Here is a 21901-nt window from a genome sequence, read left to right as displayed (position 1 = left end):
ACCTGGATCTGTGTCTGACTAGGCTGTACCACTTAAACCATACCAGCCTCTGTTTTCTAGTCTGTGGAATGGGGGAAATGCTAGATACTTCAAAAGATTTTTTCCTATGACTGTTTAATGAAAAACAAATGCCAAGCATGTCATAGATGCTCATTATTTTTTTGGCTCTGGTTATCAATATATATATGTACATGAGAGCTTTTTTTTAGGGAAACCCTGAAACGAACTCTTCTCTAAGTGTAAGAGAGGGTAGGCGCACACCCATCAAATTCACATAGATTGGCACCTTCACGGTACACGGTCAGTCTCACCCCTGTGAGGGTGAGGGTGAGTCCCCATCTGCTGAAAGAGAGTTTCCTCTGGGTGTGTTGGAGGCTGGGCTCCCTGCTCCCATTCATTCGTCTGGGTTTCTCTATCCTTCCATCTCCAACAGTTGTTACCGTGTGCTCTTCTTTTTGACCAGCTCACAGGTGGCCCTTGTATCATAACAGGAGGAAGAGCTGATCTTACCTGCTGCTAGGCTAGGATTGAGTAGAAAGAGTGCAGTGGGGATGCTTTGGTCCAGTTGAGTGGAGGAAACAAGACTCCTGGACTAGATGAGAGTATTTTGAAGTGTGCCCACCTGAGTTCACCTTGAGGTCCCATCACACACAACAGCTTGGTTCCCAGACCAGCTACTTTTGGTTCATTACGGGATAGTGGAGAAAAGTCATTGATATACTCTAGCTAATTCATAGTTTACAATTCATAATGGTTTTTAAGGAATAACCTGTTTTTTAAATATGTTTGGTCGCTTGAAATTATTTATATACAGCTTTCCAAAGGCCTATTACCATTAGATGTTATCTGTTTTGTTCTTCCATTGATGGTAAGCGGATTATGGGTGTGAGATATTTCCTCTTACCTGGTGTTGCAATGATGGGGAATAAAAGAAAAGAAGTAAAGGAGATGGGATCTTTGGAATATATGTGTACCTTTAGAGGCAGAGTTAGTGAATGAATGAGTGAATGAGTTCACTCTTGTAAATATTGTCTCTCTTATTGTGGACCAGGAACGGGACAGCATGCTGCCTCTGTACGAGGCTATTACAGATCTGGTGGTTTCCCCTGGGATTGGCCTTGGTGTGAAGGCCTCTGAGGGGCATGAGGACAGGTGGGCCATGTGGGCATTGTGGAGTATGCAGTAGGGATTAAAATCATGGCTTGGTGTGAATTGTGGTTCTGCCAGTTACTACCTGCATGAAGATATGCAGTCACTTTATGAACTTAATTTTCTCCATCCGTGAAATGGGCAGGTGATAATAGCTGCCCACAGAGGGTTACTGTAAGGAAAGAGGGTACTGTGGGGCGAGGGCTCACATGGCCAGGGTTCTCAGATTGCTGCCATCGGCCAGTTGGGCCCCGTTCACCTGTCTCAGTGAAGAGTGAAGCAGTTCAGTGCAGATGGTGATGATGATGATGGTGATGATGATGGTGATGTTGTTGACAACAAAAGCAGTCAGAGTAATACTGTTCCTTGGTAACAGTTACAGAATACTGCTCAGGTGTCAGGCGCTATTCTAAGGATTTTACATATATCACCTCATTTCCTGATAAAGCAGGTGCTCTTGTTTCCATTTTACAGAAGAGAAAACTGATTGCACGAGAAGTAACTTTCCCAGTTGGTAAGTGTTAGAAGTAGGATTTAGACCCAGGAGGTCCAGCTTGAGTCTGTGGCCTTCACCATGGCCTTAACACCTTTCAGGTTCAGAACACTTACTGAGTTTGGAAACTGGGGTACCTTGGCCTCTGGGGGATTCAGTGAGCCTCCTTCCTCCTGCTCTGGGGTCATGTATCATCCATCCTCCATCACAGAGCTGCTCTTCGTACTTTGAGCTACTTCAGGTAAATTTGTGAAATAAAGAAGGGAGACTGCAATTGCTAATATGCTTTATGATTGAAAAACAAACAGTGGACATCACATTTTAGCCGTGGCCTTACAAATTATTATTATTTATGTGCCCCATATCTTATATACATCATACCTCATCTTTACCCTAATCGTGCAAGGCAAACGCACATTTTGGCATCGGTGCCAAGGCCCAGAGCAGTCACACAGCTCCCCCGAAGTCGCACTGTCAGCACTGTGGTCATGCTGGTCTGTGGTTCCGGGTCAGCCCAACTCTGCCGTCTCCCGTGGATGATAACATCTTCCCACTTCTCCCTTTAAATACCGCACAGTCCCTATATGGTTCCTTTGGTTTCAGGCAGTATCGCATCTGAGTCATACTCGGCTAATTTATAGTCGTAAAACGGTATGAGAGATCACTGTTACATAACAACAGCAGGCACCCCTTTGATTCTGCATTTGCAGACTCCTGAATCACTAAGCCGGGTTTTCTGAACTTAATAAAGAACAAACCAAGAAGACGTGGTCTGTTGAGAGTGTGGGTGGACTGCGCTGCCACCGAGCGTCCCCTGACTTCCAGGGAAATGGAAGGCGAGCGTGTGGGTTGCTTCATTCCTGTGTCTTTCTGGCTGAGCCTGGGGTGTTGGGAGCAGGTGGGCTTCTCAACGACTTTGGCGTTGCCTGGTGCTTCGTGTGTGGAATGCCACCTGTGCAGCTCTCTTTGAAAGCGATGGGCGCCAGCATCTGTATACATAATTGAAAATAAATTTACATTCCTATTTTGCCTGAGATGATAAATTTGTGTACTGGTGTGATTAAAGAAAAGGGTGAGAATCTGGGGAAGGGTTGAGAGAGGCATTTTATAGCATTTTAAGATTCAAAGTTCTAGTAAGAAGTTGTTTCTGTTAACCAAAGCTAAGTGGATGGACGGTTGGCCGGCTGGCTGGATAGATGGATAGGTAGAGAGGAAGGGAAGAGGGGAGGGACCTTTGGAAAGCTAACAGTTAATATGGGGGTGGTGGGATTATAGATGCTTTCTTTTGGCCACGTTCATCTGTCATGTCTAAATTTTTCTATCACTAATGGAAAGTATGAAGCAGGAAGTGGCCTGAAATGAGCCTAGAGAGGTAGACGGGGCAAAATCATGGACTGAGTGTTAGTCGTTACTGTTATTCATTGTGCATATGTTTGCATTTCTGTTCTCGCTGGGCATATGGAGGGTTAGACCTTTTCGAAGCTAAACACAGCCACGACACTTACTCTGCCAACAAAACGTGAGCACAAGTGACACGTGTCACCACTGGGTGGAAGCCTGTGACATTCCACGCGCACCTTGTCACATTCTCTTCCCCGCACTGTAGAGACTGGTGATGCTACAGAGGGAGGAGGCTCCACCTGATGGGGCCCCTGGCCAGCAACAATAAACAGGACCCCACTGACCTAAGATGGGCGTGAAGCGTGAGCACGTAATAATCGTCTGTTGTCTTAAGACATTGAGGTTTGGGGGCTGTTCCTTACTGAAGCTCATCCTGATCAATACGGAGGCACTTGTGTGAGCCACACTAAGGAATTAGGAGCGTATCTTGTTGGCCATTCCAAGCTACAAAAGCGTTTTAAGCTAGGACTTTGTGTATGGGCATCTGTTGCCAATCCAGAGAGCACACGCTGGCCAAACAGGCCTGAACTTTTCACATCCTGAGCGGCATACGCAGATTTAACATCTTAAGAAAAACCTCAACTGTCCTTTAGTGGTGACGGAATAGTTCTGTATCTTGAATCTGTGCACGTGATAAAATGTCGTAGAATTATACACGCAGTTATTCCAAGTAAAAGGAACTGAGTGCGTCCCAGAACTGGTGAAATCCAAGTAATGTCTGCGGTCTAATAAATTACACTGTGACAGTGTCGATTTTCTAATTTTGATAATGTGCTATACTTGGGTAAGATGCCCCCTTTGGCGGATGCTAGGAGACGGGTACGTGGGCACTCTCACTACTATTTTTGCCACTTCCTGTGAGTCTATAATTCGTTCCAAATTAAAGTTAACGACAACAACAGCAGCAAAAGTGAGTTATACCAAGATAGTGAACTGTGGCCAGTCCCAGGTTCATAGTCAGACTCAGCGGGAAAGCTCACCTTGGCAGATGGGGCCTCGAGCTTTCACCTAGCAGTCAGCAGCTTATCCCTCAGAAATGCTTTCTGTCTGCAGTCCGTCAGCCCCTGCCTTCTCATTTAGAGCATGTCCCACGATAAACATTTCTATCACGTTAAGTTTGTCTGCCAGTCGGAGGAGCAAACCCCCCAACCCACACACATCAACGCATACACACACCTTAATTCTAAAAGCTGTGTTTTTCCTTCACTGGACTTAACTGAATTGCGCACACAGTTTCTCTGCATTTCTCAGGGTCAGTAGCAGAAACAGGAAACCTGATACCGAGGGCAGGAGAATTACCTGAGTAATTGCATGTGGACATGAATCACTGTCCCCAGGAGCCTAGTAACACACAGCCTGTGGATTAGTCTGTTGAACTACTTGATGGCTTGTGACCCCTTGTTCCCCCTGGATGTGTATGGTCTGATTTTGTTCTTATTGGTAGTGGCAGCCCTGTGCTTTATCTTCAAGTGACGGGGGAGGACCAGAAGACAGTTTACCACGTGTAAGTTGCACATTTAGAAGAACGTACTGGCCCATTGGGCTGCGTCATCATTTTCATTGGAAATATTGCTTTGGGGTCACCATCTGGGAATGTTCTCCCTGTTTTATGGGGGAAGAATGAACATCCATTTTTCTAATATGTAGCCAGTGTATCCCTTGGGGTTTCCATTGGGGGCTCGGCTGAGAGGAGCAATGTCTTTACCACCCCTTCCTTAGTAGATGAAATAGTTGACTTTCCTCTTGTGATCCATTCAAAGTTCTGTAAGATTCTGTGTTGGCGGTGCGTGCCGGGAGAGGCTGGGGCCGGAGCGGGCAGGATGAGGGCGAAAGGCCACTTTACTCGCTCACTCGGAACATCAGATTGGGGAGTTGCGCATTTAGGAGGCATAAGAATCTATGGGGAAGACAAGTTAGCCATTAGCAGACTTCCCACTCAGAAGAGGTTTTAGCCACAGATAAATATCCGTCATGCAGACAGAAAGCGGGGGGGTGGGTTGCTCCCCATCTGGAGACCCAAGCGCTCTGCATGGGGTACAGTATCACTCAAGTGCATCCTCTTCTCCTGGGGGCAGTTTCCCTCCCTGTAGGATGAGGGGCGTGGCCTTGCCTTACCTGGACCCTCCAGGTGCAATACTTCCCTAACAAAACCCATGTGTTGGGGCTTCCCTGGTGGCGCAGTGGTTGAGAGTCCGCCTGCCGATGTAGGGGACACGGGTTTGTGCCCCGGTCCGGGAAGATCCCACATGCCGCGGAGCGGCTGGGCCCGTGAGCCATGGCCGCTGAGCCTGCGCGTCCGGAGCCTGTGCTCCACAGCGGGAGAGGCTGTGGCAGTGAGAGGCCCACGAACCGCAAAAAAAAAAAAACAAAACCCATGTGTTGGCTCTTGCCCTTTTCCTGCGTCAGGTTAAACACTTCTCCGTCTTCCAAAATCTGCAGGTTTGAGCATCTGCTGCTGTTACCTGAGGAATTTAAATCTTCTTTGGCCAGCTTGCCTTTGCCACTGATAAGCTCTTGGGGTTTGGGGAGGTCATTGAATCCCTCCCTACACCCTTTCCCTAAAACTGGGCTCTGTTAGTGGGCAGGACCTGGATCCTCCAGGAGCCAACAGTGATCTGGTCCGATGTGGTCTTCGGGGGGCACCGGTGCTTGTCATCAACATCGTTTCATCCACCTTGCTGCACTGTTGCCCACCCAAACCACGGTTTACTACACAGTGGCCTCAGGGGAAGAATTTGTCACCACGGGCATCTTATCTCCTCCTGGTTAAACTGATGAAATACTTTGTGTCTTCAAGGCGGGATGTTAGATGCTTTATACTTAATCTCACAACGCTGAGAGTAGATAATATTCACATTTACAGATGAGGGAACTGAGGCTCAGAAAGGTTACAGGGCCCAAAGTCAGTGTGCTTTCCTGCTGCCTCGGCCTGATATGTATTGTTCAAGGCCCGGGACTTGGGTCGGAGCCCAGGACCTAGGCGGCAGAGGCGAACTGCCGTAGACACACGAAGCTTCTCAGCACAGTTTGCATCCGTTCGGGTGGAGGATGTCCCCAGCAGTGCCGTTCGCATCCCCCTTCATAATATTCTAGTATTGTGTTAGTCTCCACAGTCTTACTTTAACATCGCAGTCTAGACAAGAATTCCCAAGCTCACCGTTCGTTTTATGGGGATCTGCTTACCTGAACAGGCAGGTGGCCTGGCAGTCTGTCCTTCAGCGGAGGGACGTCTAAGAAGTGATAACATTTCAGCTCACACTCCGAAGTCCAGCGAGACTCAAAAATTGGGAGAGCTCTGTAAATACAAGGCAACTCTGATCTTTCCAGAAGTGTGCTAGGAGGCCCTGCAGTGGAACAGGGTGGCTTCAAATCCTGACCGCTGCAGTCCTTTTGGTGTCTCTCCAGGAGGGAACTTGGGCTCCAGCCAGTGTCAGACTGACTTGAAGTCTTGCCGTCCACACTTCTTAGCTCTGCAATCTCTTATAAGATGCCACACTGTAAAACAGGCAAACTACAAACGTATCCTTCAGTTGTCCTGAGGATGAAATGAGATGACGCCTGTAAGTGCCCACCCACCATCGGCTCAGCATAGACATTAATGGCCTCATTAATAGCATCATTATTCCATCCATATGTGCCCTGCCCATCTATAGGGTTCACAGGGTTACTAAACCAGGGAGGTGTTGAGCAGTCAGGCTCCGTTGATATAAACGAGTTTTGCCTGCGTTTGTACTTTCTGTACATGAATTGTCTCTCATTTTTCATGCAGGCTTGGTGGAATCCTTTCAGAACCGGAGGGCAGCTTTTGAGATTAACACGTGGTCTCCGGAGTTCTTGCAGGAGCCAGGCTTTGTCCTGGTGTTGCCCTATCATTACAGTTTTTTTAGGAGGCAGATGGAGAGGAGCTGTGTGAGCCCGAGGACCCTTAGGACCCCGTTTCGTGCGCTGAGTCAAACAGCACAGCCCCCCAGCATGGAGTTTCAGCAGAGTCCCAGCCTCCCATCCTCCCTCAACTTGGCAGTAAAACGCCCCGTTCTTCCATTCATTCCGATGATTTATATTCTCTCTGGGCGTCTAATATTAAACAGGGGAATTCCGACATGTTCCATAACACATTTACTGTAACTTGATACCATGAACTAAACTTGCTGTTATTTATCATTTCTTTTTATTTTCTCTCATTCCAGCATAAAGCCAAGGTAGAAGCAATGACCCTGGACCTCGCTCTGCTCCATAGCGTGCAGCATTTTGCTCAAGCGTTCAAGGCCAAGAATGTGTGAGTGTTCCAGTGGAGGGTTATAGATCATAATAGCTTGTATTGTAATGTCTTTATCAGATGAACACAATGGGGAGGCCGGAAGGCTATTGTGTTGTCTTGGCGTCCAGAAGGGAGGCTCATTTATATTGGCCCAGGGAAGGTGTACCGTATTTTCTTGACTCTGAGTCACCCTCATTTTGAGATGCGTCATCAATCTCATAACAGCCCAGAGAAAAAGGGAAAGACGGTACTAAGCAGCAGTAAAAGTGGCTCCTAAAAGCCACCCGACTGTAAGCTGCATCCTGATTACAGATATTTTTGCAGTGCCTCCCAGAACCGAGGAAAAGTGTATTTTAATTGCACTTGGAAACAAGTAAGTTCGGCTCTCCAGTCCTGCAAGGGGGCTGAGCGTCAGAGCACGAGGAGAAGGTTCTGCTGTTTCGCAAACCTGCGGCAATTTACGTGGTGCGTGAATGTGGTTCCAAAAGCGTGGACGCACATCACGAGAAACTTCCTCCTTTTCACTCCCTCATCTTTCTCGGACTTTCAAAATGCCTGAAGGAGGGAGCCTTCGCTAGGGACCGGCAGACTTTTTTGCCATCCCTGCCAACTTCTCTCTAACAGAGCAGCCCTCAGAGCCAGAGCTGAGGAGAGCAGTGGTGGTTAGCTTCATTTTCATTACAATATTTTGTTTCCAAGTGTTTATTTTTACAGTCCCCTCATATTATTTAGGGCAGGCAATACTGGTTTCTCGTTTAACACAGTGGTTTAAGTTTCTTTAACAAATAACTTCATTTAATTTTTCTTTTTCAGTGAGTTGATTTAAACACAGGGATTAAGTTAATGATGGTACAGGAGGTGCCAAGGATAAAAACAGTTCCAAAAGGGGCACCGAGTGGCTGAATTCGGAGAACACTGATAAAATGACAAACCGTCTGGGGGTTCGCCTCTGTCGGGGTCGTTGGTTTTATAGTTCTCCACGCAGATGATGGATGTAAGGGGAGGTATCTTAAACCAGATATTCAGATCTGACCCCTCAGTGCTGTCCAGTAGCCAGTTCTTCTTATTTCTCCCTTAGTCTTTCACTCTGTTGTTTTAGACTGTTGAGAAGTCTGTTCTCTAAAGCCCTTTCTGGAGCAATCCCGTAGCCTGAGTACTTGAGGTTGAAATGTGAACTCAGAGTCTGCAGTGGGAGCTGCACCATCCCCTTAGGTGCCGGCCCTGCGCTCCTACGAACAGTTGGGTACCGTCCCCACGCAGCCAGCAGACCTAGGCGAGCCCTACTGCGTGCGCTGTCAGCAGCGTTTGGTAGCTGCGAGCCGTGCCAGTGGTCTCGGAGATCCTCTCTTCAGGATAGAGCAGTAGCTCTTAAGACATTTGCTTTTTTATCCCTTCCTGATTCATTTATCCGCTTGTTCATTCACTTAACAGGCATTTAACGCATGCCTCCAAAGCCCCAGCTCTCTTCTCGGCTCTGGGAAGAGAGTGGTGGCCGGCAGAAGCCCAGTTTACCTCACACGAGCCATTGTCTCAGTGGCCAGCAAGCAGGCAGTGTTTTCCTGCTAGTGACGGACTCTCCTCAACCTTGTATTTCTGTGGTTGTTTGGGAGTGAATAATAATAACCACCACCGTAGCAGCAGTAACAGCTCATTTATTGAGTGCCTATTATGAGCCCCATACCCAGAACCCTTTGCATGCTTTTTCTGATTTAATTCTCAAAGCAACCCTCGGGGTGGGTGCTGTCATTATGTCTATTACACAGATGAGGAAAATGAGACCAGGGAGGGTGAGTTATCTGAAGGCACGTGGCCAGGAAGCAGAGGGGCTGAGATCCCGTGCAGTCGGGCATTCCTGGGCCCCCCTCCTCAACCACCACGCTGCACTGTCTGTCGTTCTTAATGTGCCAGAAACCGAGATCAGAGAAACTGAGTGACTTTCACAGGGTCACTTGGCAGGTTGGTGGCAGATGTAGGATTTTCCTCCGTTGTGACTCTCCTCTTTCTCCTTGACACCATGCTGCTCTAGTGGGAGCTGAGCTGCACTGCCTCTTCATGCTTTCTCCAGTCCTGGTTTCAGACCACGTTGGACGGGAACCATTTAGCCGAGGAGAGCCAACTGTTACATAATAGGACTATCTTCCAAGTCTTAACGGGACCATTAGTTTTTAACCGTTAAGTAATTCAGAAATCATCAAATCCAACTGCCTTCTGTAATCAACAAGCCCAAACTCTTGGAGGAAAGCTAGCAGCCATTTTGCCCTAATTCTAGATTTTAGCAAACGACTCTGAATTTTTGTACTCCTAGGTTCAGAAACAAAGGCGATTTTCCTCTTAGCCAACCCTGTACCACAAACCTCCTTTTATCCGTCTCTCGAGAGTCCAGCATTTTTCATGGGCTTAGAGAAATAGCGTGGTAGTGAAAATACGCATAAAAGACGCGAGCGACTTTCCTTTTGAAACACTGCCAAAGTGAAATCTCTCCTGGATAGGCAGATGACAGTTCAGTCCTTCCAGGTCTGTAGATTCTGAGAAGTGTCAGAAGTGAGTTTAAGTGCTGCTGACTGAGCTGCCGTAAAAACACGTGTCACTCTCTGCTCATCGTCCCCTCCCATCTTTCGGCATCAAAATTTCCCTGTGTGTAAAACATAATGACGAATGAAAGAAAGGCTGCCAGTTCCGAACCCATCCCTTTAGATGCCGTTGGCCTGAGGTGAAGAGAAACTCTGACACTGAAATTCCATGTGGATGCTACCACGTGGAATTCCGTTCTGAAGCCTGCCTGCGAGCACACCAGAAGTACGATCAGGCTCTTTTTACCTGGTGTATCCCCTCGGTTGATGCCCCAGCCCAGGTGTGTCTCCCCGTACCGGGATGGGCAGCAGCGTGTGCAGCCCGAGACCGAAAGAGGTAGAAACAGATGCAAATGGAAACCTTGTTGGAAGATCTAGCTCATTGAAGGGCCGGGCCGCCCTCTGTCCGCCTTCTCCCGGAGGGGATGTGGATTCAGCCTCTTCTGGGATCTCTTCTTCCTCCTTTACTCTGGAGGGGCCGGGGCTGGCTGGTGTGGCACGGGGTGAGGACTGAGTCGTTTCCGAATGAGCACTGCTAACAGCAATTATACAGATCAGAGCTCCTCTTCGACTTTTTGTGTATTCCGTGCAAGGCGACCTGCTGAGCACCTATTCACGTGTTCTCTCTGTAACTCCTTACAATCACCCCAGGCATTTTTCGTCATTTTTATCTCTGTTTCACATGGAAAGGCTCCAGCTTTTCACAGAGAGGCCAACTCACAGTCCCAGCTTTAGCAAGTGGTGGATCCCAAATTCGAGCCCAAGTCTGTCTGAATCCACATCGACCCCTCTTTTCGTTACACCTCACCCTTGAGGCGTTTTCTTCAGTGTGGATTTCTGGATTGGTATGAATTGCTGAGAACCAAGTTACTCAAAGTTAGTGGCTTAACACCATTTAAGACAATAAGTATTTCTCTTCTCTCTCTCTCTCTTTCAGTTTGTTTAAATCCGGAATCACATAAGGTCAATGCATTTTAACCTATAGGTTTTCCCTCCCTTTCCAAATTTCTTACAAAAAAATTTTAATGCAGTGTATTTGTTTCAAGGACCAGTGTGTCCTCTAGAGTTTTCTGTGGTCTGTACTTCAGTGACTGCATCCCTGTGGTGTCCTTTAACTCGTTCTTTTGTCTTCCACGTTTCCCGTGAAAAGGTAGCTAACTCTAGAGGCTTGGTCAAATTGCTGTTTAATTTTTTGGCAAGAATACTTGGTCGGTGGTGGTGTAGTCTTCCATCAGGAGGACGTGCGTGCCTGCTTGCTAAAGCGTTTCCTTAAGGCTCTGCCCGCCCTGACCAACCCGTTCCTGTGCCCGCTCTCTCTTTGCCCACCCCCTCTTCCATCCATTTCTCCTGTTCTGCTCCCCTCACTCTTCTGGGTGGTCAGCCCAGGAAGCCTCAGTCTGCTTTCAGACAGTCCTCCCCAGCATCAGTGGTGGTGGTCGGCCAGTGTGTCTCAGGTCGAATTATTTTGGGCATTACTGGAAAGTTCCAAACCAAAGCCTGTGGTAAGTCCCAACCAAACTGAGTTTTGAAGGGTATTTTTGCTGAAACTGCAGTCCTGGAGAGCAGCCAGACTCCACGCTGCCTCGCAGGCTGAGGTATCCATCAGAGTATGAAGAGCTGGGACCCTCACTAATCATGCAGACCAAGTACTGGGATTTTCTGGAATGGGCTCTGAAGCAGCAGTATGTTGTCTGTGATACTTCTGCACAATTTTATCCCTCGTTCTAACTGCTTAGTTTACTGAAAAGCACTCATTTTGAACAGGGCCTGGAACAGCAGTTCAGGAGCTTCTGGAGCTCTGTAAATATGTTTTCCTTCATCAGATACTGTTTGGTAGTTTGCGTCCTATGTATTCCTGAAATAATGGGCATCTGGTTCCAGTCCTGGAAGCTGAAAAGCTGGTGATGGCACGTAACATAGAAAATGCATTGCTCTGATCTCGGCTACCAATCAGCTCTTATAATATTGACTGAGGGCTTTGAGTCATCATGGAAATTAATTGAAATTGATAGTACGATCATATTAAAATAACATGGAGTTCTAAAGATTTCTAGGACTTCATTTTTGGTCGTGGATTTCTGCTTTCTCCTTCCAACTTTCTGTCCCCAGCATAATTTAAAGAAATTAGGCTTTCTTTCACTTAAAAATACTATAGGATAGTGATGTTTAAAAAAAAAAATGAAAGAATACTTTTTCTATTCCCTCTTTACTGTTTACACATTTGAGGGGAAAATCTTTAACAAAACTATTTATTTTCACGTTTTACTAAATTACTTTCAGGACTTGAAAGTTCAGGACTTTGAGAATCTACTAATCCCAGATTTAATGTTCTTGGATGCTTATTCCAACTTTTGCTGTCTCAAATCCTTCTTTGGAAGTGGGTGGGCTATAAATTATAAATAAATTCTAAATTTTGAGGGATAAATTACCCTGAAGACCAATGTGTAAATTACAGCTTAATCTTCCTTTTTCTCCTCAGCTCAGTTTTAAGAGTAACGTTTTAGCCTACATATCTGTGTTACTCTTTGCTCAACATGAGAAATCCATTTCTGGTTTGCCTAACAGAGTATCATGTTGCTTTGCTTTTCTACAAAGTATGAAAACTAAAAGAAAAGAAAACCAGAGAGGCAGATTTGAGCTGTAATAAACTCTCTAAATCTAGATCTTAATTGCGACTTTTTAAGAAAAAATTTAAAAAATCTACAAGTGAATTCTTCCCCCTCCCCTAGATTTTCCACCTCGAGGTGTTGGAAAAATTCATATTGTGAAGTATTTACTGTATCTAGAAACATCAGGGAAGAACGCTTCCATCTGAAGTAAATGTTTTGCCTTCTGAAACTTAACTCTTTAGGCATCAAATGTTTTTATATAATTCTTTAAAAAATATTTCTAAAACAGATTATGTACTGTCATCCCTTATTAAACAAAAATACTAACCCAAAAGAGTAAAGTGCAGAGGTCAGCAGACTTTTTGTAAAGGTCCAGAGAGTAAATATTTTAGACTTTTCAGGCCATAAGATCTCTGGTGCAACTACTCATCTCTGCCTTTGTAGCATGAAAGCAGCCGTGGACAATATTTAAATGGATGAACATGGCTGTGTTCCAATAAAACTTTATTTACAAAGGCAGGAAATGGGCTGGTTATGTCCAACGGCCATAGTGTGCCAAGCTCTGGTGTAGTGAAAAGAACAGAGTTTTTTGGGATCAACTGAACTTAGATTTAAATCCAAGCTCTACTGTTTACTAGCTGTGTGGCCTTGAGCACTCCGTGTCCCCGGGCCTCCCTTTCCAAGTCTATATAAAGCAGGTTCTCGCATAGACTTTTCAGGGTTGTTGAGGAGAAAAGCTGTGATGTGTGAAATAACCAGACACATCTCAGTGCACTGTGCCTGTGACTGTGTGTGCATTTGTTCTTATCTTGATCCTAAAATGATTTGAGAGGTTTTTAAAAATGCATGCAGTATGATACAATACAAATAAGAGATCTATCTCTCTAAACAGGGGAAGGGGATCAAAATGGATTAGTCAGATGTGATCCCAGAGGAGGTGTGGCTCTCATGAAGTCTTTACAGTTGTTAAAAAATTGGGCCTAGGAATGAGCTTGGAGATTCCTCGCAACCAAGGGTACAGAGGACGTGAGCTTCACGTTGCCCACAAGCTATAAGCATGAGAAGCACTGAGCAGAAATATTGTTACTATAGTAATGTTCCACTGAGGATCACGGAGTACTTAGTACTCTACTGAGTATTTTTTCCCCTGTTCTTTGTTACTCTTCACAAAGCCATGGACTTGAGGGATACTTCACAGTTCTCTTTCAGAGCAAATGGCTTGGCTCTGTTTCCTTTGCCATTGCTGCTGTTGTTTCCCTTGGTTTCTTTCCAGATGATTTGAGTGGCCTTAAGGGCAGCCTGCTTTGAATAAGTGAGGTGTAGTGGGACACAGTAAAAATCATTAACCTCTGTGTTCTGGGATACCAGAGCACTCCGTATGCCTCTTCTCCCCTCCTTTTTTGGTTTATTTAAAATTTTTTTTCCCTTCACGTCGTTATTTATTCAGCGCTTACAACAGTGCCAGGAACTGGGCTAGACATCGGCATTAAACGATTTGCCATCTTCCTTCTCCTGTGCCTTCTCTCTCTCTTAAAATACTTGTGAAGCTTAAGGATTTTTTGATAACTTTACACAGTGATGACTATCTTCAAAAACGTATCCTTACTGGAGAAGAATAATTGTTAAATAAATTAAGGGCCACTTTGCAGTTAAATTTGTTAGGGGAAAAAATTTTTTTCAGTGAGCCTTTTTGCCATCCTTAAAAGTCATCACTGCCAAGGAATATGTGAAAATGTATTTGAATTAACCACAGTGATGTTTGCAGAATAAACAGTTTTGATTTCCCAGCAGAATTCTAGGTTCAGCCATCACTGTCATGTTTCCGGAAGTCAAAGTGACGTATGTTAATTGAAGACACACACAAAAAAACTTCCCTTCCAGTAAGAATAATCACCCGGCTTTGGAAAGTAGATACGATTACTCTGTGGTTGCCTTCTCCCACCCCCCACCAGCCCACCAGTACATATATAGCCAGTGTTTCGTCTTCAACTCCAGCAAAGAATCCGAACTTTGTTGGTGGCGTTCAACAGTGATCACTTAAAGCACTGGACTAGAGCATGAGTTGAGAAAGTTTTTCTATAAAAAGAATCAGATAAATAGATATTTATATAAATATCTATATGAATATTTTGACCTTTATGAGCCAGATGGTCTCATTAGCAACCACTCAGCTAGTGTTGAGTGCCTCTCGAGTGTAGAGCGAGACCACAGTAATCACAGTAATGCAGAAGTAGCCACCGATAATGTGTAAGTGACTGGACGAGGCTGCGTTCCAATAAAACTTTATTTAGAAAGACAGGAAGTGAGTTGGATTAGGGATTCAGTCTGGGGGGTTGTGGTTTGCTAACCCTTGGAGTAGAACCCCTTGTCCCTTGCAACATATTGGATTGGCCAAAAAGTTCGTTCAGGGTTTTTGGTAAGATGTTACAGAAAAACTGGAATGATCTTTTTGGCCAACGCCATAAGTCATTTGAAGAGCATCTTGTCTCACTATGAGAAACACGTTCCATTTTGGATTACGTTAGGTTTGGTCCAGATAAATAAGTATGTATAGCCAATGTGTGTGCATGGTTTGTTTCATTTCTCTGCAGAAAGCACTCTGTGTTCCTTAGAGGCTGAGGGAAGAGAGAAGAGTTTGAGTAGAACAGTGTGCTGTGCTGAGTCGTGGAAATACCACCATATGGGAAAGCAGGTCAACTAAGACAAGCAGGTATTGTTTAAATAATGAAGACACTGAAGCCCTGCTTGGGACTTGGAACCATAAAATGCTGATAGTAATTGCTAATATTTATCACCTATTTATTATTCGCCATGCACAGCTAAGCTCTCATCTGCCACCCCATTTTATCCCCACAAGGACTTCCTGGGGATAGGTCACAAATTGTAGAAGAAAGGCAGTGTCACATGGTTCAGCCTGATACGATGATCAACCACATTTCATAGATCAGGAAATCAAGGCTTACAGAGATGAAGGGCCTTGACCCAGCTCATGGCAGCTAGCAGGTGGTGAGGCTAGAACGTAGCCCAAACTCTGCTGTGCTGCTGAGCTCCACTTAGGGGGTGGTTTGGGAAATCAGAAAGATCTGTCTCACTTGGGAAATGCGTCATGTCAGACTCACTCCTCTGAAGGAGGTGTGTCCTAGCAGTAGGTGGATGACAACCCCTGCCTGCTGGGACAGTTGTTAAGGTCACTTCAGAGTTGAGGGGGATGCTTCTTCCAGCCATATCCTGTCACCGAGAGGAAATGGTTTTGCTGAAATATGTCTAGAAGAGGTAAACAAACCCAGTCGGAGAGGGGCTCATCCCCTCAGCTAAGGTGCCCAGAACTGTTTCCTACTGGGTGTCTGTCTGTCCATGGCGTCTGTATAAGCAGAGGTGGCCGCTGTTTACTCGCGTGTGCAATCACCTCTGTACATTTACTCCAAGGGTCAGCGTTCATTTCCCCTGGCTCCTACTTGGCTTCATAATGATGCTCGTGAGGTAGACAGAAGACGACCAAAGGGTCACTTGGCCGTTCACACATCTGAACTCCCAGAGTGGTGACTCTCAAATGCAAGCCCAGCCCTCATCCTTTCCTGCGGGGAAGAGCCTTGCTTGGTGTCTGGCCAGCTGAGCTACAAGCACTGCGCTTGCTGGTGTGGCCCACCGAGGCCTCTGGAGTCTGGTCCATCCTCCTCCTTCATTTGTGGCCATGTCCTCCCAATCCCATGCCTCTGTACTCTGCTCACAGAGATGCTGACAGGTTCTGCCTCCTGACTCGGGGCCTGTGCCCCTGACTTGTGCCGCTGCCCGCCTGCCTGGCCCTCACCTGCTCCCTGGATGACTTTGTCGCATCCTCTACAGAGCCTCCCTTGTCCCGTCCTCTTACCTTCACACCATGGTTGAATTGATGAGTCACTTCTCGGAGCATCGACCACACACCCAATCATCGTGCTTGGAATACTTTGGGGACGCTTTTCTCTATATTGATTTTTCTTTGTTAGACTGAGCCCCAGAGAAACAGAAACCTTTGCTAATTCATCTTTGTCTTAGCTCTGAATCCCTGTTCCACACCTTACCAAGATGGTGACCTTGGCAAATTCCTTAATCCCTCTGATCCTCAGTTTCTTCATCAGTGAAAGTGGGAGGTGATGGTAATACCCTTGCAGGGTGGTTGAAAGGATTAAATAACAAAATGTGTATAAAACATAGTCCGTGATACCTAGTAAACCTTTAATACATTTCAGGTAGAATCATCATTTTTGCTACCATCATCATCCGTGGCAATTGTTACCTTTACTGCCATATAGTAAACTCAAGCAAGGGGATGGATAGGTGGATGGGTGGGTGGGGGCAGGGAAAGAGGGAGGGAGGGAAGCCAAAAATGGAAACACATTGTTCCATTTGGTGAACTGAACTTTGCTTTGAAGGTGCCAATTCTCAGCCATTCAAAGTGGTTGAATTGGTACCTCCTTGGGTGGTGTGGAGATTATACGTATGTGAATCTTGGGAAACAAATTTTAAAGTCATCCTGTATAATAGTTATTTCAGGCACATAGCATACAACTGCCCTTCTAACCTGGTGTGGGCTTGGGTCACATGACCAAGCTGTTCTTTGACCCACACAGCCATGGACACAGCAAACCCGTGATGTTAGGGTTAACATTTGGCGACTGTCAGAGAACTCTTGAGTTGTGTAAGTCTCGGAAAAAAAGCATTTCAGCATCTGTGGTTCAGAATTCTACTTCCCAGCTTGGCCGATGAATCCAGCTCGGTTTTCCTCCTGGTACCAATAACCACCCTCACTGTCATGTCGGAATTCTCCTCTCACCTGTAATTGACCTGTTGGGAAGTGGTGCTTAAACCACACTGAAGTCGCATTTTAATAACTTGGAAACCGTCTGTTTTCTTCCCCCCAGTAAATTGTTGAGAAGCTACTTCTTGTCAGCCGAAACACTTGAATATCCGTTTGAAATAAATCACCAGCGCTCCACTGTGGCAGCCTGCTGAAAATCCACTTGTCACTGCACTGTGTGTTTAATATTGTGAGTCGTTCTTTTTCTTCATTTTGTGAGAAAATCCCCAATATCTTGTCATCCCCCCAAATATAAATGGATCCTCTCGATCAGTGGCAAAGTTCTTCAGTCTGCCTTCTACGCTTCATATGCCGTTATAGTTCAGTCACTGAGCCATAGTCAAACAGGTATTTGAGCCGACATTAGGCAATAGTTGATAACCAGAAATAGAACGAAGAAAAAGGTTGTCTCAGAAGTACAGGTAATGGGTACGTCGACCACTGATAGAAGTTTGGGAAATGGATCTTGGTGGAATGTCTCCCGCTAAAAGGAGAGCAGTGCCTCGATTTCTCATGTAAGATCAGCAAACTCCCAAGAGACTGTCACCATGGTTCCCAGCTTGGCTGTGCGTGGAATCAGCTGGAATCCAGTAATCCGTTGCGTATAGGTAAAAGCATTTAACCAATGTTGAATTCTCGGATGCGAGGTCCCTTCTAATTTTATTGTTGCTATTATAAGCACTATGAAAATGGCCTGCACATATCTCTTTTTGGCTCTCTAATTTTCTTAGGATCAATTGTTAGAAGAGCAGTTGTGGCGTGGAAGCATATGACTATCTTTTTCTACTTCTGATCTGTGAAAGCAAATTACTCTCCAGGAAAGTTACGTGTAATTCTCATCTCTTCATCAAACACTAGGCAGTGCCGTTTAGATCTGAAGTATTTGTAAAAGTGGCGTTTAATTACAGTCAAATGTTTAGTACTGAAGACAAGGTTTCTCTCTATTAGGGAAGTTCTTTTTTCAGTTGCTTTGTCATGTCATCTGAGCCCATTGCAGTCATGGAGAGGAGAAAGCACTTCTCAGTGGGGACAGAAGGAGACACCTTAGGTGTCCTTCACTGGTGCAGAGGCGTGGGGTTGCTCCGTGGAGCTGAGCAGTGGGTCAGGGGAACTGGGCACTGGACCAAGAGTCAGGAAGGACCAGCTGTTGTCCAGCTCTCTCACTCACCATTGTGTCCTGGTCGTTCTTTGTCTTGGATGGTGATGCCCTAGGCTCCTCCTCGGGTCTTTCCAGTAGTAGAAGCACAGTTCCATCATGCGGCTCTGCTAATTCTTCCAGAACTTCCTCTGACTCAGCTGTGCTCTGAAGCAGGACTTGCCTCTCTATCAGGGGGAAGGCTTCACATGTTAATTGTAGAGAAGAGCTTGCTGTGACCTTTAAAGACCCAGGTACCAAAGTAGATTTCAGTCCCAGGCTCCTCAGGCCTGTCTGACCTTCAGGTGTCTTGGACCAGGCAGTTCGTCTTTCTCTCTCATCCTGTGGGCGGGTTTTCCAAGCTGAGTGGAGTTTTGCATCAGGTCCACTTCTGATTTATTTGCAGCTCGTCCCCTTCCGCCCCATCGGAAGGGGGGCTTTGCCGTTCAGTTCCCGCTGTGGCTTCCCGTCCTGCGTTTCTCATTGTGCGTGTCTTCTTGGGGGTGGTTTTTGATGCAATCACTTTGGCCTTAATTCTATTTTGTTTTAAAAGGTTTAACTGCCTTTATGATTTTTCAAACAGATGTTAAACCTACTTATATTGCTGTTATTTGGATATTTATTTTGGCATTATGAATAAATGTTATTTTATACAAGTTCCGTGACCACAAAGATAGTACATGCCCGTCGTAGAACGTTTGAAAAAATATGGACAAGAGTAATTGTGAACATGAAAACTGTCCATTTTCCTGGCCCTCCCTTAATTTGTCTTTATTTCTTGGAATTTTTTCTGGGGTCATTTTCCAAATACACATAAGAAAGAAAAGAGTTATAATGGACCTTCCCATACCTTTTACCCATCTTCTGTAAGTATCTACATATGGTCAGTTTTGTTCAATCTTCAGCCCCTCTCTTGCTCGATTATTTTATTTTTATAAATTTATTTTATTTTTGGCTGCATTGGGTCTTCATTGCTGTGTGCGGGCGTTCTCTAGTTGTGGTGAGTGGGGGCTACTCTTCCTTGCGGTGTGCGTGCTTCTCATTGCAGTGGCTTCTCTTGTTGCGGAGCATGGGCTCTAGGCACGCGGGCTTCAATAGTTGTGGCGTATGGGCTCGGTAGTTGTGGCTCGTGGGCTCTAGAGCGCAGGCTCAGTAGTTGTCGCGCACTGGCTTAGTTGCTCTGCAGTATGTGGAATCTTCCCGGACCAGGGCTTGAACCCGTGTCCCCTGCATTGGCAGGCGGATTCTTAACCACTGCGCCACCAGGGAAGCCCGCTAGATTATTTTAAAGCGCATCTAAGACAACATAAATATTCATCCATGAATACGCTATGATTATCCCTCTATTATCACCACTGTTTGTATCTTAGAATATCACCTTCTGATTTTTTACTTTTAATAGAATGATAGGCATTCTATAGAAAAGACATTAAATATGTATGTGTATAAAGATATATTTCAAATATTTTTGAAAAACATGTTTCTAATACATTTTTCCCCAAGGTTTTCCACAGTCATTTAGTGGAGATTGTAAATTAGAAAAATAATATGATAAGGTCAGAGAAAATATAGTGAATAATATGTCAAGGAAAGAAACAGATTTTTAAAAATTTCAACCTAAACTTTGAAACAGTGGCTAAAATTTGGATGTTGAGAAATGAATTCAACTTGACACGGTAAAATTCTAATAATAGGCTGAAATAATGTCACAGACTAAAATCACGTACCTTTGTGTAACCTATCAATTGTCTAAAAAAGGAAATGCAACCTTACTTTCTCTGAACTGACTCTGTCTTGCTTGAGTCCCAGTTTCCATTCGTGGTGGAAGCATGGGGAAAAGTGAACAGGGACTGGAGAGCTGTCAGCCACAGCTGCCCGGCAGGGGAGGGGGGCGGGGGTGTGTGGGTGAGATGGTGACCACTTAAGTTGTTGTGAGAATGTACAGCAGGCTTCTCAGAGCCCAGGAAGTTAGTTTTATTTTTAGTTGAGATTTAATGTACGTACTTGAAAATTCACCACCTTGAAGTATACAGTCCGATGGTTTTTAGTTGTGTTCACATCTAGAAAGAAACCCCATCCCCGTACTGGTTAGCGGTCATTCCCCATCCTTCCACCCCCTCCAGCCCTAGGCAAGCACTCATCTTTCTCTCTCTCCCAGTTTGCCCATTCTGGACATTTCATATGGATGGAATCACACCATGTGTCGTCTTTTGTGAGCGGCTTCTTTCACTTAGTATGTTTTCAAGGTTCATGCACATTGTAGCATGATCAGTTCTTCATTGCCTTTTATGGCTGAATAGTATTCCGTCATATGGATAGAGACCACATTTTATTTATTCATTCATCAGTTGATGGACATGTGTGTTTTTTCCACTTTTTGGCACTGTAAATAATGCTGCCATGAACATTATTCTCATTCTGCCCTCTGGGAAGACATTGTGATACTTGGAGGCTAAAGATGTTGGAAGGTAGGCTGGTGGGGACAGTGAAACATCTCTTTGGGAATCAGCATTCCTCCCAGGCTCAACACCAAGACCCTTTCTGAGCCCCTCTTGAATAAGTGTCCATTGGGACATGCCCAGTGGTCTTGTAATCACTAAGGAAGCAGGTCTCCTGGGGAGAAGTTTTCCAGTCCACACCTATCATAGCCAACAGGAGACCCAAGATGTTGATCCTTGTTTGGTTTAAGAAGAGGACATTAGCACAAAGTGACAGGCTGAATCCAACTTGGGCTCAATTATTTCGTAAAGCTCTTTGTTTATTTGACCTCCCGTGACCCAGAAAATAATTCTAACCAATCAGTGCCGACTCCCTTTGGCGCCAGGGTCCACTTGCTTTACAGATGATGACAGACGGGGCCACACGGCTACCGCATCTGAATTCATCCTCAACTCCAGAGCCGCGTGCTGTTCTCCGGCAAGGTTGTATTTCTTCATTAGCTATTCCCAGGGCCCAGGGAGTCCCAGAGGATGTCAGAGTACATTAATTTTTATCATAACATGGAATCTTTCAGGTCTGAATGGCAGCACACAGCTGTCAGGGGCTTTCTGAACTCTGTTACAGCTCCATATATCTCTAGGCAAAACAGAGGAAGGAGCCCTCCTTGGCAAGGAAACGTACAAAATGCATGAGGTGTTTCATTGTTTGAGTGACTTGACCATGTGCATAAGCACATTCCCCAGGTAATTTTTTTCCCCATTGTGCCTGAAAGTCCACCTCTGCCATGCCGCGTTAAAGCTCCCTCCCTTCATGGTAGGTGCAGAAGGTGTTTTTAAAATAAGCTGTCTTTGCATAATGGTAATGAAATCATCATCTAGTCCTTAATGCTCTTCTATAAATATATAAGAGATGAGTGTTCCCATGATTTTTTTCAGCAGAACGTATGCATCCCTGGTATCGCAGGAGTTTGTAAATGATGGCTCATTATTGCTCATGTCCACAAAATATTATTT

At 45.4% G+C, this 21901-nt stretch overlaps 1 protein-coding gene across 4 annotated transcripts in view; it reads left to right on the top strand.

Annotated features, from left to right (window-relative positions):
- WWOX (WW domain containing oxidoreductase) overlaps positions 1 to 21901 on the top strand; it is a 983470-nt gene that overhangs the window by 250356 nt on the left and 711213 nt on the right. For all 4 annotated transcript variants that reach the window (XM_027119879.1, XM_027119876.1, XM_027119878.1 and 1 more), the window contains exon 6: positions 7231 to 7319. In XM_027119879.1, coding sequence (XP_026975680.1) covers positions 7231 to 7319 — 89 coding nt within the window. The remainder of the gene's footprint in view (positions 1 to 7230; positions 7320 to 21901) is intronic.

Source organism: Aethalodelphis obliquidens, unplaced genomic scaffold (genome assembly GCF_003676395.1).
Source record: "Aethalodelphis obliquidens isolate GAN/ISIS:26980383/991018 unplaced genomic scaffold, ASM367639v1 scaffold20, whole genome shotgun sequence".
NCBI classification, from domain to species: Eukaryota; Metazoa; Chordata; class Mammalia; order Artiodactyla; family Delphinidae; genus Aethalodelphis; species Aethalodelphis obliquidens.
This window is presented reverse-complemented; position numbering and strand designations above follow the sequence as displayed.